The sequence below is a fragment of the Lynx rufus genome, unplaced genomic scaffold (genome assembly GCF_022079265.1).
Source record: "Lynx rufus isolate CCGP_SWC_20201006 ecotype Redwood Valley unplaced genomic scaffold, mLynRuf1.p SCAF_5, whole genome shotgun sequence".
NCBI classification, from domain to species: Eukaryota; Metazoa; Chordata; class Mammalia; order Carnivora; family Felidae; genus Lynx; species Lynx rufus.
In genome coordinates, this window is record NW_025814867.1 from 9,212,012 (window position 1) to 9,234,399 (window position 22,388).

Here is a 22,388-nt window from a genome sequence, read left to right on the forward strand (position 1 = left end):
CCTTACAACAAGGAAAATGCGAAACAAACAAAATCAACAACTCTTCTCAGACACCTCCAAGAACTGAAGTCACAGAACAAACCGCTCCCCTGAAGAGACAGGCAAACAGAATCACAGCTTAACGGGAGAAGAAAGGCCAGTGGAGTCAGCAGCTGGTACAAAACCTAAAGACTAACCGAGGGACTGTTGGGAGCCTGAGCTTGGGGGATAAAAGCTCCTGGTGCCCAGCCTTACTGGACCACCCACACGCCCGGGAGTTTACTTCCCCGAGTCTCCACTGGACTCTCAGAGTGAAGATCAGAGACAAACCCCTCATGCTTCCAGCAGAGGGAAGGCAAATGAGCCATTTTGAAACACGCTCAGAACATTCTTTTCTTCTTGACAAAGGCCTGGACACAAAGGACACTATCTTACCAGAGCCTATAGAAAGGTTTCAGCAGAACCTAACCAACCTGGGAAAGACAATCCCAACTCCAGCACCCTCCGAGCCTTCCTGTCTCCCCCGGGCACAGGCGCAGGGACAACTGACCAACACCTGTGAACGTCAGAGACCAGACGCAGAGGCTCACAAAAAGAATCCTAACCACAGGACTGTGGGACGTTTCCCCTCCGGCCATGCCTTACCGCAACATCAACTGGGCTCCTGTATAACAACCTGGATTACCACTGAGAGAGTTGCAAGACACGGGTTTTATGTGAGAAGGAGTTATTAGGGAAACCCAAAGCAACAGGAGAGACAAAAACTAGGACCCTGGAGGGAATTTGAGCCTCTGAAAAACCACAGGTAGAGCAGACGGGAACGCAACCTGGCTTCAAGCCACATACACATCAAATCTCACACTAATGACGTGCTTATCTCAATTCATTTGACCTGATGGGTCACGCTGGCGTGAAATATTCCAAGTATTAAGAGAAAAAAAACACCAACCTAGAATTCTGAGTGAAATTATCCCTCAAAAGTAAAAGGAGAAATAAAGATTTTTCTCACACAAACAAAAACGGAAAACATTTTCTGCCAGTAGACCTGCCTTGCAAGAAATGTTTTCAAAAGTTCTTCAGAAGGAAGAAAAATGATATAGGTCAGAAACTCAGATCTATGTATCAGAGAAGGAATAAACAAAGGTAACACATGGTCATTGATGAACAGACTCCGAGAGGTCAACTCTCTGCAAATTAACCCATCATTCCAGTGTAATACAAATAAATAGTCCAAGAAGGTTTGCATTACCTCCTCATATTGATTCTGTAATGTATTTGGAAAATAGTGACAATGCTATAGAAACATAAAGATGGGTGGAAATTAAGACGGGCACACTGGTGCCTTCAGCAAGGCTGGACCCTGAATAAGTTCTTCCCTTCCTCATTCTTGAAGCCTCTCCCTTCCCCTCATACGTTTTTCTGCAGAATGCTTTGTTCCGGGAACTCAGTATCGACGTTGACATCTCGCTGACCTCAACGTACACTTAATAATGAGACTCGGACGGTTGTGCCAACACTAGACATGAGACCACCTAGGAAGATATGACGAAGGCGGCTGGCAGCACATACCTATACATTCCTATCGAAACCACCCAGATCCTGTATTTTCCTAGAAAACCCCTCAGCCTTTTCCTAGGACAGGCTTGACACTCTTAGACACACTAGCCTCCTGCAGCCTCCTCTGCCTGGCAGAATAAGCAACTATCCTCCTTCTTTATACCCAAACTCTGTCTTCATATTATATTTTAGCTCCAGAGCACAGAGGTCTATTTCAACAGCAGTAGAGAATCAAGAATAATACAAGATTTTCAAGAAATTGTGGGGCAGAGATGGCTTACCCTACCAAGTTTCCAGGCTTCCTATAAGGGAAACCAAGTGGTGTAAATGTAGAGCTAGACAAAGAAATTCATGGAATATAACCAAGAGCCTAGAAACAGACACATATGGGAACTCAGCAAGGGGCAGTGATAGTATTATTAGCAACAGTGGAAAAACATGTAGACTACTCATTTAAGGGAGAGCTACAATTAGCTATCTACTTGGTTAAAAAATACCAGAGAACACTGAAAAAATAATTACAGGAGGCTTAAAGGTTGAATAGTTAAAAAGAAAGGCTTTTAAAGGAAAATAGAGCATAGTTTTGTGGCATTAAAGTAGGAAAGGACTTCTTTTTTTTCATTCTTTTAATGTTTATTTTTTAGAGAGAGTGCAAGCGGGGGCAGGGCGAGGGGCAGAGGATCTGAAGTAGGCTCCGCACCGACAGCAGCAAGCCCAAGGCGGGGCTCAAACTCACGGACCATGAGATCACAACCTGAGCTAAAGTCAGACACCCAACCGACTGAGCCACCCAGGTGCCCTGGAAGGAGTTCTTAAGTAGCATCTAAAAAGCACAAACTAAAAGAGAAACATTAATAAGTTTGACTACATTAAAATAAAAAACACTTATATAGGATGAGTCCCTAGAAACAAAATGAAAAGAAAAGCCATTGGCTAGGAGAAAGTTCTGCAATCCCCAAATCTGACAAATGGATTCATATGCAGAATGCAAGAGAAAAATCAATGAGAAAAAGACGAACAACCCCCAAAACTGGACAAAAGACAGAAATGATAGTTTTCAAAAGAGAATACCCACAGAGTCAACAAACATATGAAAACTATTCAAACCCACCATCAGAGAAATGAAAATTAGAACACTGAGATACCAATTTACACAGATCCAGTTAAGAAATTACCTTAGTACCGACAGCTTGAAAAACTTAGAGGAAATGGGTACCTACATACCACAGTAAACCAATAAATTGGTACAAGAACTTGGAAGAAGAATTTCCTAGCACCAACCAAAGTTTCCAGTAACACATTCAAAGCTATTCACTGAAGATCTGATTATAAGAGTTCAAAAATAGAATGGATAAATCTCACATCAATATATTTAATGAAAACAAGCAAGCTGCAAAAAGACACAGACAGTATCTCACTACGTACCCCAAAACAATACCTATAAACTTAAATACACACCAAATGTAAATTTCTGGATTAAAAATATATTTAATCAGTTTTAAAAGAAGAACTCTAGTTCGTTATAATATCATTTAATTTTTTAATTAACACTTCTCCTCTGAATGACTGAAGGCAATTAGAATTGTATCCCATGGTAGAAATTTAATCCTTCCAACTGAGAATGATCCTTTAGAAGAAGAAACAGGTACAGGATGGTAATGGAGAAATAATGTGCTTACTATAATATGGCAAATGCAGATTATAAGACAAATTAGATTATTTGACTATTCACCTTTAATTCGTATTTTTCCCGAGCAATGACAGTTGATTACATTACCAAAAGAAAGCTGCCCATAACTCACAAACAGAGAAATAAAAATAAAATTACTCTGAAAATGTCCAGATGCTTAGCAAGTCGAACAAGGCAAGGGAGATAAACACTGAAAAACAGTTTCATCCATTTTATTTATATTCTATGCAATAACTACATAAATCAAAGTAATAAATGGTTTTTCAGAAAAGATCATTGGTTGTAAAATCCTAAAATGAAAAACACCACATACCTTCGCAAATCGTTAACTTAACCAATGATTCTAGCAAAACAGAATAGATGAAAGTTAAAGTTTTAAAACGCTAGTTACTTTGGAGCATAGAGCAGAGAAACAATGGAGACAAATTTTAATAGAAAATATAAAGAAAATATAACAAAAGAAATATAGAAAAATAAAACATTTCAATATACTCCTATACAAATCAGAAGGGTTACTACATCTACTCTCACAAAATACAAGAAAAAAATTAGTAGGAGTGATACATCTCAACATTTACACAAATATTAAGTGTAAGTAGACCCACATAAGTAGATTACACACACACACACACACACACACACACACACACACACACATAAATAACGTCAATGAGCTCGCAGTATGTAGGTACAGGGATTTTATTACCACCACTATCAAAACTTAATAGCTACTAAGGTGTAGAATGGAAATGAACACAAACATGAAATAACTAACATTACATAAATTGGGATGTGTGGATGAGCCAGAGTTTCTTGGCAGAGAAGAAGGTGTTTTTGTCATTGCCACTGTCCTTGAAATAAACAGTCGCTAAAAGTTAGATTTAAAGGCCTAGAGATCCATCCAGATGATGACTTGGGCCTTGTTTCTTTTTCCTTTTGGAGATATTTAGAGTAGTTTACTCTGAATTTGTTTTAAAAACATCCAGATGAACCTTAAAACAATTACCTGGATATATAACCTACAAGATACCAATCAGAGATGAGAAAGCAACTCTAAATTGAGAGAGCAGATTGGCACACGGTGACACATTGAACAAAATTCTAGCCTCTGGCCCCAAATGCCTGGAGGTCCCACAGTAACTCACACAAAGAGGGGGGCAGCTATAAAATACAAGACCACAGCTCCAAGGGTGCTCAAAGTGACACAGAAGAGCGTGGCAGTGGGGGAGAGGGACCCAGAAACTGGCTCTTGGAAACAGCAATGATGATTGCTTGGGCCCAGAAGCAGAGCAAATTTGTTATTTCTTAAAAATATCTTGAATCTGTATTTCAGTACAAATCGTTTCCTGTATATCCCTGTGCACGTTATTTTCCCTGATGCATTTAAAAATGTCTTTCCAAGAATGAGTTCACAGACCTCACCAGACTGCCAAAGGCTTCCAATGTACAAAATGCAGAAACAAATCAGAGTCCAATGCCAAGAATACCAATCCACGGGGCTCACTGGAAACTTGTACCCTTCCAAGCGTGGGCCACTTGCCCAAGATTTCCAGCCAATCCACGTATCTTTAAAAATGGACTCATCTCACCAAAGAAAATAATCTTTCTAACAAACGGGTCACCAAGATAAAGACACTTCACAGCTGTGAACTTCAGATTAGAATCTTTCCAGGGCTCACCAACCACCTCTTGAGGGAGTACTCCCTCAAGAGTATGGCACACTTCAAGAATATGGCGAGAGTATGGCATCCTTCACATACAAACTACCCTTTCCTAGGGCAGACATTAAAACCAACTCATGCATATCATTTTACACCTGTACGGCGAAGTATTTTCAAGTAAATTACTCTAAGTATCTCAAAATAATACCAAGAGAAACCTTAAAATGGCTCATGAAAACATTTCACACTTCTCTCCCTTGGCATACAGGATTCCGTCGTCTGAAACACCCACCCCTCACCCAGGAGGCCACTCAGGAGTTAATCCCTACCTATGTCCAAGACCTAGTTCAAGAATAAAATCATCTCCTCTAAAAAGCATCTCCAGACCCTGTCAGACTGAAAGGGCTCTTGGCATACCCCCAAGCAAACCACCAACACAGCACTCTTCAAACCATGGTCCAATCTTTCTTTTTCATCTTGGTCTCTTCCTCCCAACCAACACTTAACCTATTCAGAGCAGGATCTGATTCTAGCTCACTAGTGTATCTTCCTCAACATTCATTGATTTTTTTATTAAGTTGTTCATTTTAATTCCAGTATAATTAAATCTTTTAAAGAGGTCGTTTACAGGGGCTCCTGGATAGCTCAGTCAGTTGAGCCTCTGAGTCGATTTCGGCTCAGGTGATGATACCAGGGTCGTAGTATCGAGCCCCACATCAGACACTGCATTGGATGTGGAGCCTGCTTAAGATCCTCCCTCTCTCTCTCCCTCTGCCCCTCTCCCCAGTTCACTAAGATAAAAATAAAAAATATTAAAAAAATAAAGATGTGGTTTACAAAAGGCACTTATTATAAATATGCGAGTGAAAAATACGTAAGTAAACCAAAACCTTAAACCTTTTTTGGGGGTCTACTTATTACATCACTGCTTTAACTCTATTCATATTGATTCATCCTATTACTATGAAAAGGATGTTTCAAAAGTTTTGAAACCTAAAAGTACTTGTTCTACACATGGCAATTTTGAAAGAAAGAAAGAAAGAAAGAAAGAAAGAAAGAAAGAAAGAAAGAAAGAAAGAAAGAAAGAAAAGAAAGAAAGAAAGAAAGAAAGAAAGAAAGAAAGAAAGAAAGAAAGAAAGAAAGAAAGAAAGAAAGAAAGAAAGAAAGAAGGAAGGAAGGAAGGAAGGAAGGAAGGAAGGAAGGAAGGAAGGAAGGAAGGAAGGAAGGAAGGAAGGAAAAGAAAAGAAAAGAAAAGAAAAGAAAAGAAAAGAAAAGAAAAGGAAAGAAAAGGAAAGAAAAGGGATTTGCTTTTGTATCCTGGTTGTAAGCTGAGGTGAGCCCAACTTTGAATTTTAAATAAAATTCTCAGGCCTGCGTGCTGTAAGAAATCTCAAGTCCTCTCTCAGATTTCTCAGAACGTGCAATGGCTTATTTCCTTCTCCATGGTTCACCGCCAACTCTTGAGTTTTCACTTACTCTAGTATTTTATTTGCTTTTTCCCTTCTCCTGCTGTTTGCTTCTGAGACCGACTATCCAAATGAAAGGCAGTCAGACCAGACGTGACAATGAGGACTCTGTCCCACGGCCTCCACGGGAAGCAGGCACAGAAGCCAGCTCACAACACCTGCTGCAATCAGCTCAGGACGCTCAGGACTTGGAGGACGAATGCCAGCTCCACGGCTTGTTGTAGCCTGCCTCCCACTCGCGGCCAGCCAGCCAAAGTCACATGTGCTCCCCTAATCCATCCCATAGGAGGCCCTGTTTCTCATTAGTCTGCCTCCAGCTCCCCCCATGCCGACCAAGATACACCTTAAGCCTTCCCTTTTTTTTGCCCTAAAGTTTTTACACCCTCTGCCGAATACAAGTGCGGGTGATGATGTCCCTACTGCTGCAAGCTCCCAATCAGCTGCCTCTGTGTGTCGTCATTCAGGTGGTCTTCCCTCATCTCCACCTTGCTCACGGTACCACATGATCCCTTTGTAAGGACTGAATTTAAAGTCTCCCAAGTTCTCCATATGTACACCAGACTCTACTGATGGTTCGGAGGGATGCAGCTTTGTAATGGCAACACCCACAATTTGCAATTGAATATTAAACCTCCTGCTTTTAGTCATCTTTGAATCACCTGCACCTTTGATTTTTTTTTTCCCACTAACCTTGTCTCCCCGCCCCCTCCCCCCACACACACAGCTCAGCTCTGAGGCTCCTGCCCTGTTGCCTGTCTCTTCTAGGCCCCCTCTTCATTCCTTTCTTCCTCTTCATTCTCCACCCAATGCCAGCTCCTTATTTATACAGACAATGTGTACTTCCCCTGCCACCCCCACCCTTTTGTTCATCCAAGCTTCAAGGCCGCTCCTGGATCCCTACCTACAAAGGAAACGGAAGTTCAATACAGACCCGTCTGTGGCCTAATGGTTGTAAGAAGGCCAGGAAGATATTTCAAGGTGACAGCTTTTCTCTGTCTTCCGCAGGCAGGCCGTACTGCCCTACACACAAAGAGGAGGTCCCCCTGCACGTAATCCAAGACCCGCACCCCTCACAGAGATCTCTGTCCATTCCCTCTTCCAAATACACTTTGAAACAGCATTCATTTGTTATTTTCTTAACACCCAATGATGTGTTATTAGATTTTTAATTTTAGTTCCAGTGTAAGTAACATACAGTGTTATATCAGTTTCATGTGTATGATATAGTGATTCAACAATTCTATACATAATAGATTTTTACCTAAAACAGGGCTAAGTTCCCTTAGAGCCTGAGAAATTCAAATCCCGTATCATGCCAAAACAAAGACGACTACTGATTAGTCATGTTATAAAACATTTCTTGATTTAAAAATAATATGTGGGGAGTGCAGTGTGACTCATGACAAAACTCAACCCGCATTTTGAGAGGTCACATTACAATGCTTTCAAGACAACCCAATGCCAGATGGCAACGAAGCAGCATAATAACAAAGAAAAAAGGACAAAAACCTAAAAAGCCTCTTTACTGAATAGCTTTCAAGTCACAGTGAGGAAACCATGACAACAAAATCCAACACTGTGGATGACAAACCTTCAACTGTCATGGCTTTACCCACTGGTACTACGTCGACCTGTTAACAAACAAGAGACTGAATCTCCTGAGAAGACACAGCGAGTAACTGCTGCTGTCAAGTAGGTGGTTTGTTCAACAGTGCTTTCCTCTTCTAGAATCTTCCACAGAATTTAAAACAACAGATAAACCATTTAAGTCAATACCACTGCAACCCTAATCAGGCTCCCCTACACTAATGACTTCTACCATAAAATTCCATGATTACTTATTTTAGTTGTAGAGCTAATACACCTGTGTACAGAACAATCCAAGGAGCTTTAATACTTAATGCTTGTGACAATTACTTTCTTAAAGGCATTCGTCTGTGGTAAAGGTCATTTAAGGACATGTCCTAAAAACAGGGTCGTAGTTTACTAAAAACAAAAATACAGGTTACCAGGTCTAGGGACTTTTCATTTCTTTGCTCAAACCACCCCCCCAACTATGTGTGCATATATATGCACATTAGTTGCTGCCAGTGATCCTCAATGTCCCAAAAGAAATGAATGTCTGTGACCTAGGGATGCTGACAGCTCTGGGACACTTAAACTACACAATCACAATGACACCAAAATATGTAAATAATGCTCAGATGGCTAAACTTTACTTCACTTGTTCTTAAAGCCTTGGATGCCCAAAATGGTAATTTATCATTTAACAAACTTACGTTCCATTTTAAGAAATGATGAACACGAGATACTGGAGTTCAGCAGCTTTAACCCATAAATAACCACATAACCATATTCAAATTTTCTTTTTTCACAAAGAAAAAAAGCAACACTGTAACCTATGGAAAGTGTATTTCTGAAACAATCATTTGTTGAAAGTATGCTTTATACTATAATTTTTGTAGTGGGGTGTTTTTTTTATTTTACAGATGAAAGTACATCATTTGAAAACTGCAGTTTACTATTCCAAGCACTCAATTGAAATTCTTATCCTACAATTGAAAATTAACCACCACTTCCTTACAGCAAGCCTTGGAAAATCTGGTACATCGGACAGCACAATAATTAACATGTCGCATCAACTACCAGTCCCCTTTCCTCCGAAGTCATATCGGCCATACAGGGGAAACATGCCTATGCCATGAATCCTACCTCCACTAATGGCAGAGCGGGCCACGCAGAATACCCCTTTTGAGGAGAACAACTACCAAAACTAGACACGACATTGTTTAACTCTTCCTTACAATATTAAATACCTAAAAAAGATGTTAAGGAATTCCCAAGGCACAAAAGATTGGCAAAATTTCAGAAGACTGGCATTTGCTATTGGCAAGACTGGACTGGGGAGAAACAGACACTCATGTATTACTAGGAGGTGGGGGAAGCAAAATAGTAACCCCTATGTAATTATCCTTCAATCCCACAATCACCACTCTGGAAACGTGCCCTGAAGATACACCTCTGACTATAGGAAACTGCATGTGCATGGGCTATTTGTTTGTAACTGAAAAATATTAGACACTACCTAAACGTCCCAACATAAGAGATGGGTTGAATAACCTATGATACATACACACAGAATAGAGTACTATACTGCTCCAATGAAGAGTGAGGAAGAGCTCTACGAACTGATATGGAGTGGCCCTGCTCTGAATACATCTTTTTCTACAGCTTTGACTTTTGGAAGCATATTAATCTTATGTGTACTCAAAAGATAAAAGGATAGGAAAGGGAAAAAGAAACCCAACAATTGAAAGCAAACTGAAAACTAACCAACTGTGTTTCAGATGAGTATTATAACCACACTAAAAGAGGAGGAAGGGGACCAATCCAAGTATCTTATGAACACAGCATAGAGTAGATAGAAGGAACCATATGGACAGGGACTGGGTTTGAAGTTATTAGCGTGAACTCATGATTTCAAAATATATGTATGTGTGTGTGTGTGTACCAATATATGCAAGCATGCATACGTGTGTTGTGTGTGCTCATACATGTATATACATGTAACCGTTTCCCAGCTCTATTTTATGTATATATTTCCCAGAAGCGGAGACATCCCAGGAAAGAGAGGCACACTTAGGGCCCTACACCGTGGTTTCTAATGCCACCTCCCATGAAAAGGAGCCAGAACTCCTCTGAGAATTGACTGGGAAATGACTAGGCCAGGCTAGAGAAGCTAGAAGCCAAAGCAAGAATATCCTGCTGTGCCAGAAAGTTAAAACATCACTCGGAAAATGATGGAGTATGTCACAAGGACACAGGAATCAATTCGAAAGACTTTATACTGGCCAAATCTGTTATAATTGGAGCACCAAAATAATTTCAGTCATGAAGCCCTGGATAAAAACAGGAATCTGTGGCACACGGAATGATGGTAGAAAGAAAGATGCCCACCATCCTTATCCCGAGAACCTGATAATTTGTTATCATACACAACAAAAGGGATTTTATAGATGTGATTAAGTCAAGGATCTTGACATGTTTATGCTGGATTAGACAGATGGGCTCAATAGAATAACAAGACCTCCTCACAAGAGGGAGAAAAGAGGGTCAGAGTCAGAGGAGGAGATGTGTCAACAAAAGGGGAGGTCAGAGAGATTTGAAGATGCTACGCTGCCACCTTGGAAGATGGAATAAGAGGCCACACATGAGCCAAGGAACACAGGCAGCCCCAGGAAGCCGGGAAAGGAGAGGGAAAAGACTTTTCCCCTTACTTCTCCCAAAAGGAACACAGGTGTGCTGACACCTTGATTTTAACCCCAAAGACCACTTTTGTACTTCTGACCTCCCAAATCATAACATAATAAACTTGTGTTAAGTCCCTAAAGTTTTGATAATTTTTTACAGAAGCAATAGGAAATTAATACAGGATATAAGTCCACACCAATGATTAATAGATATGCTAATTCTTATCAGTTACTTTGCAAAAAGGCGGGGGGTTACATTTACCAAGATCTATACACTTTTACTTATTTATGAGAAATACATTTTTTGAAATTTAACAGAATATTTTGACAAAAATCTTTATTAATGAGTATAAAATAACCTAATTATTTTATATTAAAAAGACTAATTCCAATTTTACTTTTTGTGTACATTATTCATGTAACAATCTAAAGGATTAATATGCCCTCATATGTATGCTTTTAGGCATTCACAAATGTATAAATACACAAATAGAAATGAATTTAAAGTATTGAACTGTAGCTTTAAAATTAAGCCTATGAAATAAAACAAAATGGGTATCAAATTAAATTTACTCTCTGAATAAACTATTCTAGTTTTCTTAATAAACAGAAAATCATATTATCTTCTACACATATTTATATTTCTTTGTATTAACTATTTATATTATCATCTTTAACCAAAGTAATCAACCTTCTTTTTAATCAAGCATAAGAAAAGTTAGAGAGAAAATAAAGAATAATTTAGATATTTTTCTGTCCACTAGCATTTATGCCATACAATTTAAACAATTTTAAAGTATAGTTAAAAGGTATCATCAAAAGCATTTACAAATTTTGTTCATCTACTGCCCTTATAAAAAATAAAGTAAAAACTATACTTAATGATCACTGTTTTGTAACTGTTTCTTATTTAGAACTGTTTAGGCAGCCAAAGATTATTTATTAATTAATTATTGCTCTAAGGTCTTAATGTTACTTAAGGATTTATAATTATAAATTAATGTATGAGAAATATTTTTATATTTACGTACACTTAATTCAACATAACATACATACATAAAGGTATACTAATCCTCAGGCATATGTCTCGGGTACTTTCACAAGATGAACACACTCCTGTACCCAGCACCCAGATCAAAAAAAGACTTTACCGGAACATTGCAAAGGCCCCTCGTAGCTCCCTCTAGTCACCACCTGCCCTAGGAATGACCACTATCCTGACTGGTAACAGCTTTGTCTGTTTTCAAATTTAATGCAACTGGATCCTGATATTTTGAATCTTCCATCTTTATCTCAGCATTAACTTTGTGAGATTTATCCAAGTTCTGAAGCATAATGATGTATCATTCATTTTCTCTGCTACGAGGTATTCTATCATATGACTAAACCGTAATTTATCCATTAGATTGCTGAGATGGACATTTGGATGGTTTCCTGTTTGGAGTTATGAGCATCTTTCTATATGTATTTTGGTGAACATAAGCCCATATTTCTACTGAATGTATATTTAGAGGTGAAATTGCTGAATCAATGGCATATACTGTGTCTGGCTTCAATAGCTACTACCATTTTTCTGAAGTATTTGTACCAACTTACATTCCCAGAAGTTTCTCAGAGTTCCACATTCTAAAACCTCACCGGCTCTTAAGATTAATTCAAAAATCTGGATTAATTAACGATAAATTACTCATTTATTAGCCTCTAGCCTTTAGTTTAAAAACTTACAAAGGGACAGGTTTTCATTTAAAAAAAGGCATTATAAAAAAAAAGGCATCATAGCTTAGTTTTTTAAATTAAAGAAATTGAAATATATTTTAGGTGATGTATGTATATTATTGCCAGAATTTTCTAACAAAGAATCACCTTTGTTCACCGTTATTTTTCTCTTTGCTACTGGTTACATGTTCTTGAAACCACCGTGAATGGGAGCAAGTTGTCTACACAATCCAAATCATCGTGTACTGCTGACTGCTGTGTAGGCCACACTGTTGATTTCCAACTCTGAGCAATTAATGTGGTCTAAACTCTGGAAAAAATCTGAGTTAAGCAATTGTGCTCATCAAGAATTAAATGCATGTAATCACTTCCACATAAAGTATTGATCAGCAGCCTTGAACACAGTTTGTGCTAACATTTCCAACAATGTTATGCTCCTTAGAGTGCTAGGTCTTCCATTTCATGTATTCCAGTCATGCTCAAGAAGAGGTAATTAGAAGATTTCCCATAGGTTATACCATTAAAAAATATTTCTTATGAACCCCATGAGTTGCAAACGATACCTTTTCTATCGTAATACTATGGGCTGTAGTTTCAACGATTATTATGATGGCATTTCGTGTTTACCAAATAAACTAAATGTTTATATACATCTAGGTATAGATGTTTATAAACAGTGGATCTTAACAAATTATCCATGGGGTATCGTTCATCAGGATAAAGAATCAATAAGCAATACTGGGGCAATACTCAGAAATCATTGCCATAAGAAACAGAGTTTCTGGTAATAGTGGGTATGGTTATCTGGATTAAATTAAATCACTGAAAACAATGATAAAGGCCAAATAAAATATAAAAGAACAAGACCTTAAAAGTATTCAAACTCTGAAAAGACAGTGGAGGAACTTCTAGACCAATTTCTGAATGGAAGTCTTAACTAGAGAGTGGAGTAGAAGACATGAGCACAGACTTGATTGTACCCTGGCAGTGCCTACCACTAACCCAAGCACAGGCTCCAGTGGGGGTTGCAAGGGCCAGAAAGGTCTGAGTCCAGGTCTTCCCAGCACATGCAGTTTTGTGAATCTCCTACCCTGAGCGGGGCACTGAGGAGGGGGGATTACACTCTCTTAACAGTGATGGAGAAATTGGATCTATTCACCAACCCCTCCACACACATTCACACTCCTGGGAAGTGCTGCGGAGGCTGCCCTGGGACATTATGATCTCAGACCTAGAGCCTCAGAGATTTGCACACTAGGTGCAAATGACCTTGGTCTGAGGTAGCCCTGATTGGCAGGGCCCCAAAGCAAACACAAAGCCTCTTAGAGGAGGGAGCATCCACAATAGGCTTCAGGAAATACCCACAGATTTCAAGGCCAACAACCAACAAGCAGTAAACATAAGTTCTCCAAGAAAACAAAATGAGTTGTACATGGGAAAGATTGTATAACAGACACTATCTCACATCACAGTCTCTTAATATTGGAATTATCAGACATAGTGTAAAACAGCCACATCTAACAAATGCGAACAAATAAACCACAACTGGAAGATAACTATAGGGAATAGGAAATTATAAAAAATACAGTAGGCTGAAAAAACAGATAAGCAGAATTTCTAGTGGTAAAAGAAGTTCCACACATGGAAAACAACCATAATTAAAAAGTCAATGGCAATGTTTGGCATGAGACTGGACACAGAAGATAGAAATTAACCAAACAGAAAATGACACTGAGAGAGAAAAATATGGAATATGTAGAAAGACAGCAAATATAGAAAGTACACCGACAAAGTTTAATGTATATGTGGCCTGAGTTGCTGACGGAGACAGAGCAAAGGAGAGAGAGAATGAACAGAGATGATGGCTAAGAATTTTCCATAATTGATGAAAAAGGACAATCCACAGATTCAAGAAGCACAGAGAATCCTAAGCAGAATATAAAGAAGTACCCAGTTAGTTACATCATAGTGAGTCTACAGAAAACCAAAGACCCTCCTTCTCTTCCCAAAAAATAGTCTTAAATGGAGACAAGGGACAAAGAGACAGATTATCTTCACGGGAAAAACAGACGTCAAGAAAATTCAGAACATAAGATAATGAAATATTATCTTCACAGTACTAAACAAGAACAAAAATAACTGCCAACCTAGAATTTAATACTCAGAAAAAAATCTCCTTCAAAAAACAATGACTTGGGGCGCCTGGGTGGCTTGGTCGGTTAAGCTTCCGACTTCGGCTCAGGTCATGATCTCACGGTCCGTGAGTTCGAGCCCCGGGTCGGGCTCTGTGCTGATAGCTCAGAGCCTGGAGCCTGTTTCAGATTCTGTGTCTCCCTCTCTCTCTGCTCCTCCCCTGTTCATGCTCTGTCTCTCTCTGTCACAAAAATAAATAAGCGTTAAAAAAAAATTTTTTTTTTTAAAAAACAATGACTTAAGAGACAAAGAGCATGCCACAAGCACTCCCAAGCTAAGGAAACCTGTGAAGGATATACTGCAGTCATGAAGAAGTGGGGCCAGATGGAGGGAGTGAGAACTAAGAAAGAAAAACAAAACAAACAACAACCAAAAAAGCAGTATATACGTGGGCAAATGTAATTGAACACTATATTACAGTAATAATGAGTATTATATTATTACTTAATAATAAAAGAGAGTTAAAGAGAAAGAAACAGAACAAGATAGACTATAAAGTATCAGGCGAAAGTAATATACATCACAGGGGCACTGAATGGAGTTGTTGGCTAAGGTCTGTATTTTACTTAAAAGATAGCTTCTTTTTTAAGTTCAGCTTTTACGGCCGACTTCGGCTCAGGTCATGATCTCACGGTCTGTGAGTTCGAGCCCCGCGTCAGGCTCTGTGCTGACAGCTCAGAGCCTGGAGCCTGTTTCAGATTCTGCGTCTCCCTCTCTCTGACCCTCCCCTGTTCATGCTCTGTCTCTCCCTGTCTCAAAAATAAATAAAACGTTAAAAAAAAAATTTAAGTTCAGCTTTTAATAAGTTAATGTGCATGATGTAAATTTTAGGGTAAGCAGTAAAATAATAAAGAGAGAACCTAAACACCAACCTTCTGTAGAGAAAAAAATTAGTGCAAAAGAAAGTAAATCACTATACAAGAGGAGAAATTAGAGGCGGGAAAAGAGAAAAAGTCTGAAAGAAAATGGTACAACAAATACAAATATACTAACAACTACACTAAATGTAAATGGAGTACATGCTCCAGTGAAAAGTTAAGTACTGGTCAAATTAGATTTTGTTTAAATACTATGATATTTACAGGACACAGATCTACAATATAAGAATAGAAAGATGTTGGAACACAAAGAATGAAAGAAGGTATGTCAGCAAATATTAAGCAAAAGAAAGTTTTGTGATTATATTAAAATGAGCCAAAAACAAGCCTTTAGGCAAAAAGCATTACTAGAAATTAAGGTCACTTCACAATGAAACAAAGCCAATAAACACTTGAAAACAACAGCCTCATTAGTCTTGATCTTACTATTTAAAACCATGGTGAAATATCACTATATACCCATTCATTAAAAAACCTGAAATTGGGGCGCCTGGGTGGCGCAGTCGGTTAAGCGTCCGACTTCAGCCAGGTCACGATCTCGCGCTCCGCGAGTTCGAGCCCCGCGTCAGGCTCTGGGCTGATGGCTCAGAGCCTGGAGCCTGTTTCCGATTCTGTGTCTCCCTCTCTCTCTGCCCCTCCCCCGTTCATGCTCTGTCTCTCTCTGTCGCAAAAATAAACGTTGAAAAAAAAAAATTTAAAAAAAAAAAAAACAAAAAAACCCTGAAATAACAAGAGTTGAGAAGGCGGTGGGGATCCGATACTGCACTGGTAGTGTGAATATAAACTAGTACGACCTCTCTGGAAAACACTACGGCATTTTCTAGACAAAATGAGTTTGCATATATTCTACAACCACTCATTCCATTCCTAAGTATGTATCCTAGAAATACTGCAGGCTTATGTGGTGCAAAATACATAAAGGAATCTCCGTTGCAATATTTTGAAAATGCCAAAAGCTGGAAAGAGCCTAGTGTCTATCAAGAATAATTAAGTAAACTGTGATATCTGCATATACTCAAAATCAACATTGGGATACGATATACCGGTGAAAAATTAAACCATACAGATACTTAACAACAAGAATGTCCCACAAACACTAAGCCAAAAAAGCAAGTCACAAATAAATACATACCGTATTGACACAAAGTACAAAAGCAGGCAAAACCAATCTATATGGTTTAGGAATGCACACACAGGCCTCCAGAGGAAAGCATGGGAATCATCGCTATGGAAGTCGGGATAGTGGCCCCCTCTCCAGGGAGGAAAGGAATCGTGACTGGGGGAATTCAGGGCTGTGGTCATGGTTTTTTAACTGAGTGGCAATTTCTGGAGCACTGGTTTTACAGTATTCAACTACACATTCTTTTAATGCACTTTTACAGAGGAGGAGGAGGTGGAGGAGGAAACAACCAGCAAGAATTCATAGACATTTTCTACACTCAAAAAATCATGATTCCTTCTCTTGAAACACATGTCCTGAGAGTGCCCAGATGCCATGTAAGAGGTCAGGCCCCCCCGAAGTCACTCTACTGGAGAGACCACATAGAGGATGGAGACGATGTCCCAAGAGTCCCAGCTGGAGGCAGACACGTGAGTGAATGAGGCTTCAGATGATTCCAGCCCCAGGCACCGCTGACCGCAAACACTTGAAAGATCCCAAGTTAGAACTGCCTTGCTGAGTTCGGTCAACCCCTAGAACCATTAGAGAGAATGGGAAAATGATAATAAGGGTTCTCCTCTTACCTGGCTTTTTTATGTTTATTTATTTATGAATATAATTTATTGTCAAACTGGCTTACATACAACACCCAGTCCTCATCCCATCTGGCTTCTTTTCTTGAGGCTTTCTGCGGGTGAGAATGAGATCACAAAGCCTTTCCTCCCTCCTCTAAAGTCAGTGCTCCACTCACCTAAGCTTCAGCGTAAGGCAGAGGTTCTGAAATGGGGGCAAATTCCCTGCCCAGAAGACCTCTGGCAATACGTAAAGGCCTTTCTACTTATCACTGAAGGGGGAAGGACTGAGTGCTACCCACATCTAGTGAGTAGAGGCCAGGGACGCTGCTAAACATCCCTCAATGCCTAGGACAACTACTACGATGAGGAACTGTCCATCTCCAAATGCCCATAGTGCCAAGGTTGAGAAACTCTGCTCTAAGAGTTTATGCAGTTGGGTACCACAAATAACCAGGAAAGAAGTAAGAAGAAGGAAGCTGGGGGTAAGGTGTGGACCAGAAGAGAAAGACAATAATGAGCAATGAAAATTCCAGAGAAGTCAACAAGGAAGGAAGGGAGTTCTTAATGTGCCTCTTGTGAGGGCAGCGGCTTTTCTGAGTGGTTATTTCATGTGAGAATAGATGGGAATCGAGCATATGTAAACTAGTCTCTTTACATACAGAGCTACCAAGTAAACAAAACACTATCTTTCTCACAAGCTGACAGAACTGACCGTAGAGCGATAGTCTTTCAACAGAACAGGATATTGTATTATTGCTTCAAAAGCCGACAACGTGATCTTGATAAATTCTTCCGATGCCATCAGTCCTAGGAATACAGTTAATTATTACAGGTGTTTATTTTCATGTTCGAAATCGCGAAATCCAAGTACTTCAGACAAAGATGTCAAATGCCCCACGGTCTACTCACCCACGGCTCCATCTAGGTTAGTTTCTCCTGAGTCTATAGATTTAATATGACTCTGTAAAAAATAAAAACAAGATTGCAAAATAACTCTGAAAGGAAATACAACTGATCTTTCTCCCAAAACTGCACTTATCATTCTTAGTGAAGTAATTCCTCGAAAGCATTAAATACTATACACATAAATATCATACAATCACAATTTTAAAGTATGATCATATGAATAATATATACATACAGTGAACATACAGTTCACTATCCATGAGATGTAATGTCGGAATAAGCTCATTGGCAATAGAAGCACAGAAACGTCAACCTATAAATACTGAGGACAATCCAACTGATACATAACCATTTCCAGCATGCCACACTTGTTCCCTTACTACCTCGGAAGTTGGTAAGGATGCACGTAATCAGGTGAAACAGTCCTCTCCAAGGAAGGTCAAGCCTTAGCTACCCTGTGTGCAAACTGCATCGAGATGTAGCAGTTCAAGGCTTGCCTTCATGGTTAACTAGCGTTGTTGGTCCCTCATATATATTCTATCTAAACCCCAACCCTGGGCCTCCATGCAGAATGACCCCCAATACTGTTCTGGAGGCAGGCCTGAGCAGTTTGGCTGTGAGCTCCCTGGGCGAGTTTTCCAGTCCCCAGCTGAACGCTCCACACAGAAGAGTTACTCCGTGAATATGATCTAAACAAAACAGTAGAAGGGCGCCTGGGTGGCTCAGTCGGTCGAGTGTCCCACTTCGGCTCACGTCATGATCTCATGGTTCATGAGTTTGAGCCCCGCATCAGGCTCTGTGCTGACAGCTCTGTGCTTCTGATTCTGTGTCTTCCCCTCTCTCTGCCCTGCCCCACCCCTACTTGTGCGCACGCTCTCTCTCTCTCTCAATGTAAATAAACATTAAAAAATTAATTTAATAAACAAAACAGTACAAACAGGCAGTGCCACCATACTAGTGACGTGCGGAAGCCCTGCAACTTAGTTCTGTCCCCTGGCTCAAAAAATAATACATATATGGTATTTTATATGTAATAACAAGTAGCAAACAAAATATAAGATTACCTTGGAATAAAAAACATAAGCAATTAGTCTGGAGGGAAAATGAAGCTACGATGATCCAATGGTTCTTCATAAAATATTTGGTAAATAGAAATGACTATATATGACATATACATAAGAACATATGTGTAGGTTTGGGGGTTATCAAGAATAAATAAAATCCTTACACATATATTTGAGTTAGGAACTAAAATGTTCCCAATTCTCTGCATGAGCTTCCCACACCTCATTCATTCATTTGGAGATAATGACTGTCATGAATTTATCATTTCCTTGGCATGTTTTCATAGTTTTACTAGATATACATGTGTCCCTAAATAGTGTACTGTTTGTTTGGGTATTTTTGAACTTCACTGAAATGGCAGAAAACTGTATACAGTTTATACAAATGGGATAGCATATAGCCAATAATTGTGGGGGGAAAAAGAAATTTTTAAAGCTGTAGGAAAATACTTATGAGTCGAAGTTAAATAGAAACAAGACAGAATACAAATACACACACGGCATCGTCTCAACCACACACAGTGTAACTCATATGTGTGTTAGACGGTTTCCTACACACAAGTGCATATATGCAAATTGAAAACACTCTGAGTAAACAACAATATATTAACAATGGCGGTTTCTCAGAGTGGTGGAGTTATGGGTGATTTTTTTCCTTCAAATCTCACTGTAATTTTCTACATATTCTTTAATAAGCATATGTTTTAGGGGCGCCTGGGTGGCGCAGTCGGTTGAGCGTCCGACTTCAGCCAGGTCACGATCTCGCGGTCTGTGAGTTCGAGCCCCGCGTCAGGCTCTGGGCTGATGGCTCGGAGCCTGGAGCCTGTTTCCGATTCTGTGTCTCCCTCTCTCTCTGCCCCTCCCCCATTCATGCTCTGTCTCTCTCTGTCCCAAAAATAAATAAACGTTGAAAAAAAAAAATTTTTAAAAATAAGCATATGTTTTATAATTTAAATAAGCACAAATTGCCTTTAAGAGAAAATCTTAAAAGACATATGCTCTTTAAAAGCTAAACATATAAGACACTTTAAATTGGTTTTTTCAATCTATGATTACAAAAACAAAAAAGACCACAAAAAAATAACATAATACATAATACAAAAAAAAAAAGTAGCTTGTCATGATAATTTGGTTGAAATAATTTCACAAAGTTCCAAAAGGGCACATAACTTTTGCTGAGTAAATACGGAATTGACGTTGAATAAAATATTCAGAGAAAGAGGTCTTTTGACTTACATAAATCTATTTAGAGTTCTCTGGATTACTAAGTAAAGAAAGAAAGCCCCACAGAGTGTTTGTACTCTGATCTTTCCTGTACATATATTTTAAAATATAGATAATACACAAACACAGATGAGGACAAAAGTTTCCAAGGAAGAAATCACAGGGACCCACAAGCAGAGGTTTCCTTTAGGAAGACAGATGCCGGCCCGGGAGGTGTGTGTGCTTTCACATTTCATTCTCTGCCTTCCACACTATTGGAATTTTCTAGTCATATTACGTGTATTAATTTTTTTCTTTTCTAATGTCAAGGAGGGTCATCTCGATAGTGGAATTATGGGCTTCCTTCAACTTACTTTGTTCCCCTGTTTAATTAAAAAAAAAAATCCCTACTGAATGTTTCATTGATTTACCAACGTTGATGTCTTTTGATATATTTCTTTTTCTAGTAAGCATGAAGGCATATAAATTAGGAAAAGAAACCAGGCGCACTAGTCCGCAGAGAGGACTCACCTGAGATAAGCCATCATGAATTTAAAGTGAGACTAGTTATAAAAAGATAAATAAAAATAAAATAAAATGAGACCAGTTATTTTGTTGTTTTTCTCTAGCCGTATCTAGACACTCAAAGCCGGAGGTGGAGAAATAAATGGGACCAGAATTAAGGTCGGCCAGAGGAGGGTACTGGAAGAAGAAAGCAAAGGGCGTTACAGGTTTGCATAAGGCAGTAATGGGGACTGAACAAGGGACTCGGAGCTGAGTGAAGAGAAAAGTGAAGTCATTGGCCCTCGGGAGGGCAGGACAGTGAGCGGAAAGGACTAAGATGAAATTAAGTCTCAGTTTAACCGAAAGGCTGCTGGAGATGGGGAACAGAGGAAGGGGGCTGAAAATCAGGGGTGGTGGCCAGCCAGTGTGACACTGGAAATGAGGTCATGGATGCTGGCAGCTGAGAGGAGGAAGATAAGTTCACGAGGGAAGAGGGGGCAGAGAGGCTGAGGTGTTGGAAGGATGGTCCGAAGGGATGTCTGGTTTCCCAAGAACGTCAACAGGCACAGCATGGAGAAACTGACAGTGAGCTCCACTCTAGAAGATTCCGAGGAACGAGCAGCAATGACCCAGGAATCTGTAGGAACACAGCACAGGGCGTAACACAGGCCATCTCCTGAGGGTGCCAGCTTCAAAGCTGGGAGTTTTAGCAGAGGAGCAAGAAGCATGGATGCCTACCCTACAGCCAGGCTCACTGCGGGGAGGAGGGGGGGGCAGAAAATGACCCCCTCCAGAGAGAAAAGCCGCACCTCAAGGGCAGGCCGGCGCTCTGCAATATTAGTACCTCAAAGAAGCTGGAAATGAGCTCCTGTAGCAAACTATGTATGTGAATTAATCCATGGTTCATAAAAGGGAGGAGGGAGACTCAGAATAACATTTGTGTGGCAGAGAATAAACACATTTATCGTATTTTTAAAAATGTAAGAGTGCACTCTCTCTGCTCTACCCACTGCAACTGAAGTCCATACCTACCAACAAAACAATATTCACTTAAAACAAAACTCTGCAAAAGACAGGAAGCATGTCTTTTCTTAAACAATTATCTCAATGCCCAGGATAAGTGAAGATCTCTTAATAATGGAGGTTATGATTATATTTTTGTATTAAAATCTACCAGAATAATTTTATCACTTCTTGTGCTTGAAAATTAGAATTGTGATGGCTTTTTTTGTAGGAAATTATAACCGCCACACAATCACTGCACTTTTAAAAACTAACAAGGCCAGAACGTAAGAAAAAAAATACAAGAAAATCCTCTTCGTCAGCTCATTTATCACCAGCGTTTTCAAAAGGACACAAGAAACACAGTGAACATTAGGTTAACATACATCATGAGTTCCCGAGCGTATTTCCTTAATCTCACTACTTCCTAATTCCCAGCCCAATTCAATGGAGGCCCAAGAGAACGATGGTATTCACCACAGGATTTCCCCATAGCACTTCCCCAGATGTTTTACTGCTCACACTGTCCCTACTTTTTTTTTTTAACTAGAGAGGGAGGCGGGTATGATGACACACTGTTTCTGT

The 22,388-nt window shown here is 39.5% G+C and overlaps 1 protein-coding gene across 1 annotated transcript in view; it reads right to left on the reverse strand.

The window, feature by feature from the left end:
* ULK4 (unc-51 like kinase 4) overlaps positions 1-22,388 on the reverse strand; it is a 566,226-nt gene that overhangs the window by 354,762 nt on the left and 189,076 nt on the right. The window contains exons 22-23 of the mRNA XM_047099606.1: positions 18,034-18,085; positions 17,837-17,931 (exon numbers count right to left, since the gene is read on the reverse strand). Of these exons, the coding sequence (XP_046955562.1) occupies positions 17,837-17,931; positions 18,034-18,085 (147 nt within the window). The remainder of the gene's footprint in view (positions 1-17,836; positions 17,932-18,033; positions 18,086-22,388) is intronic.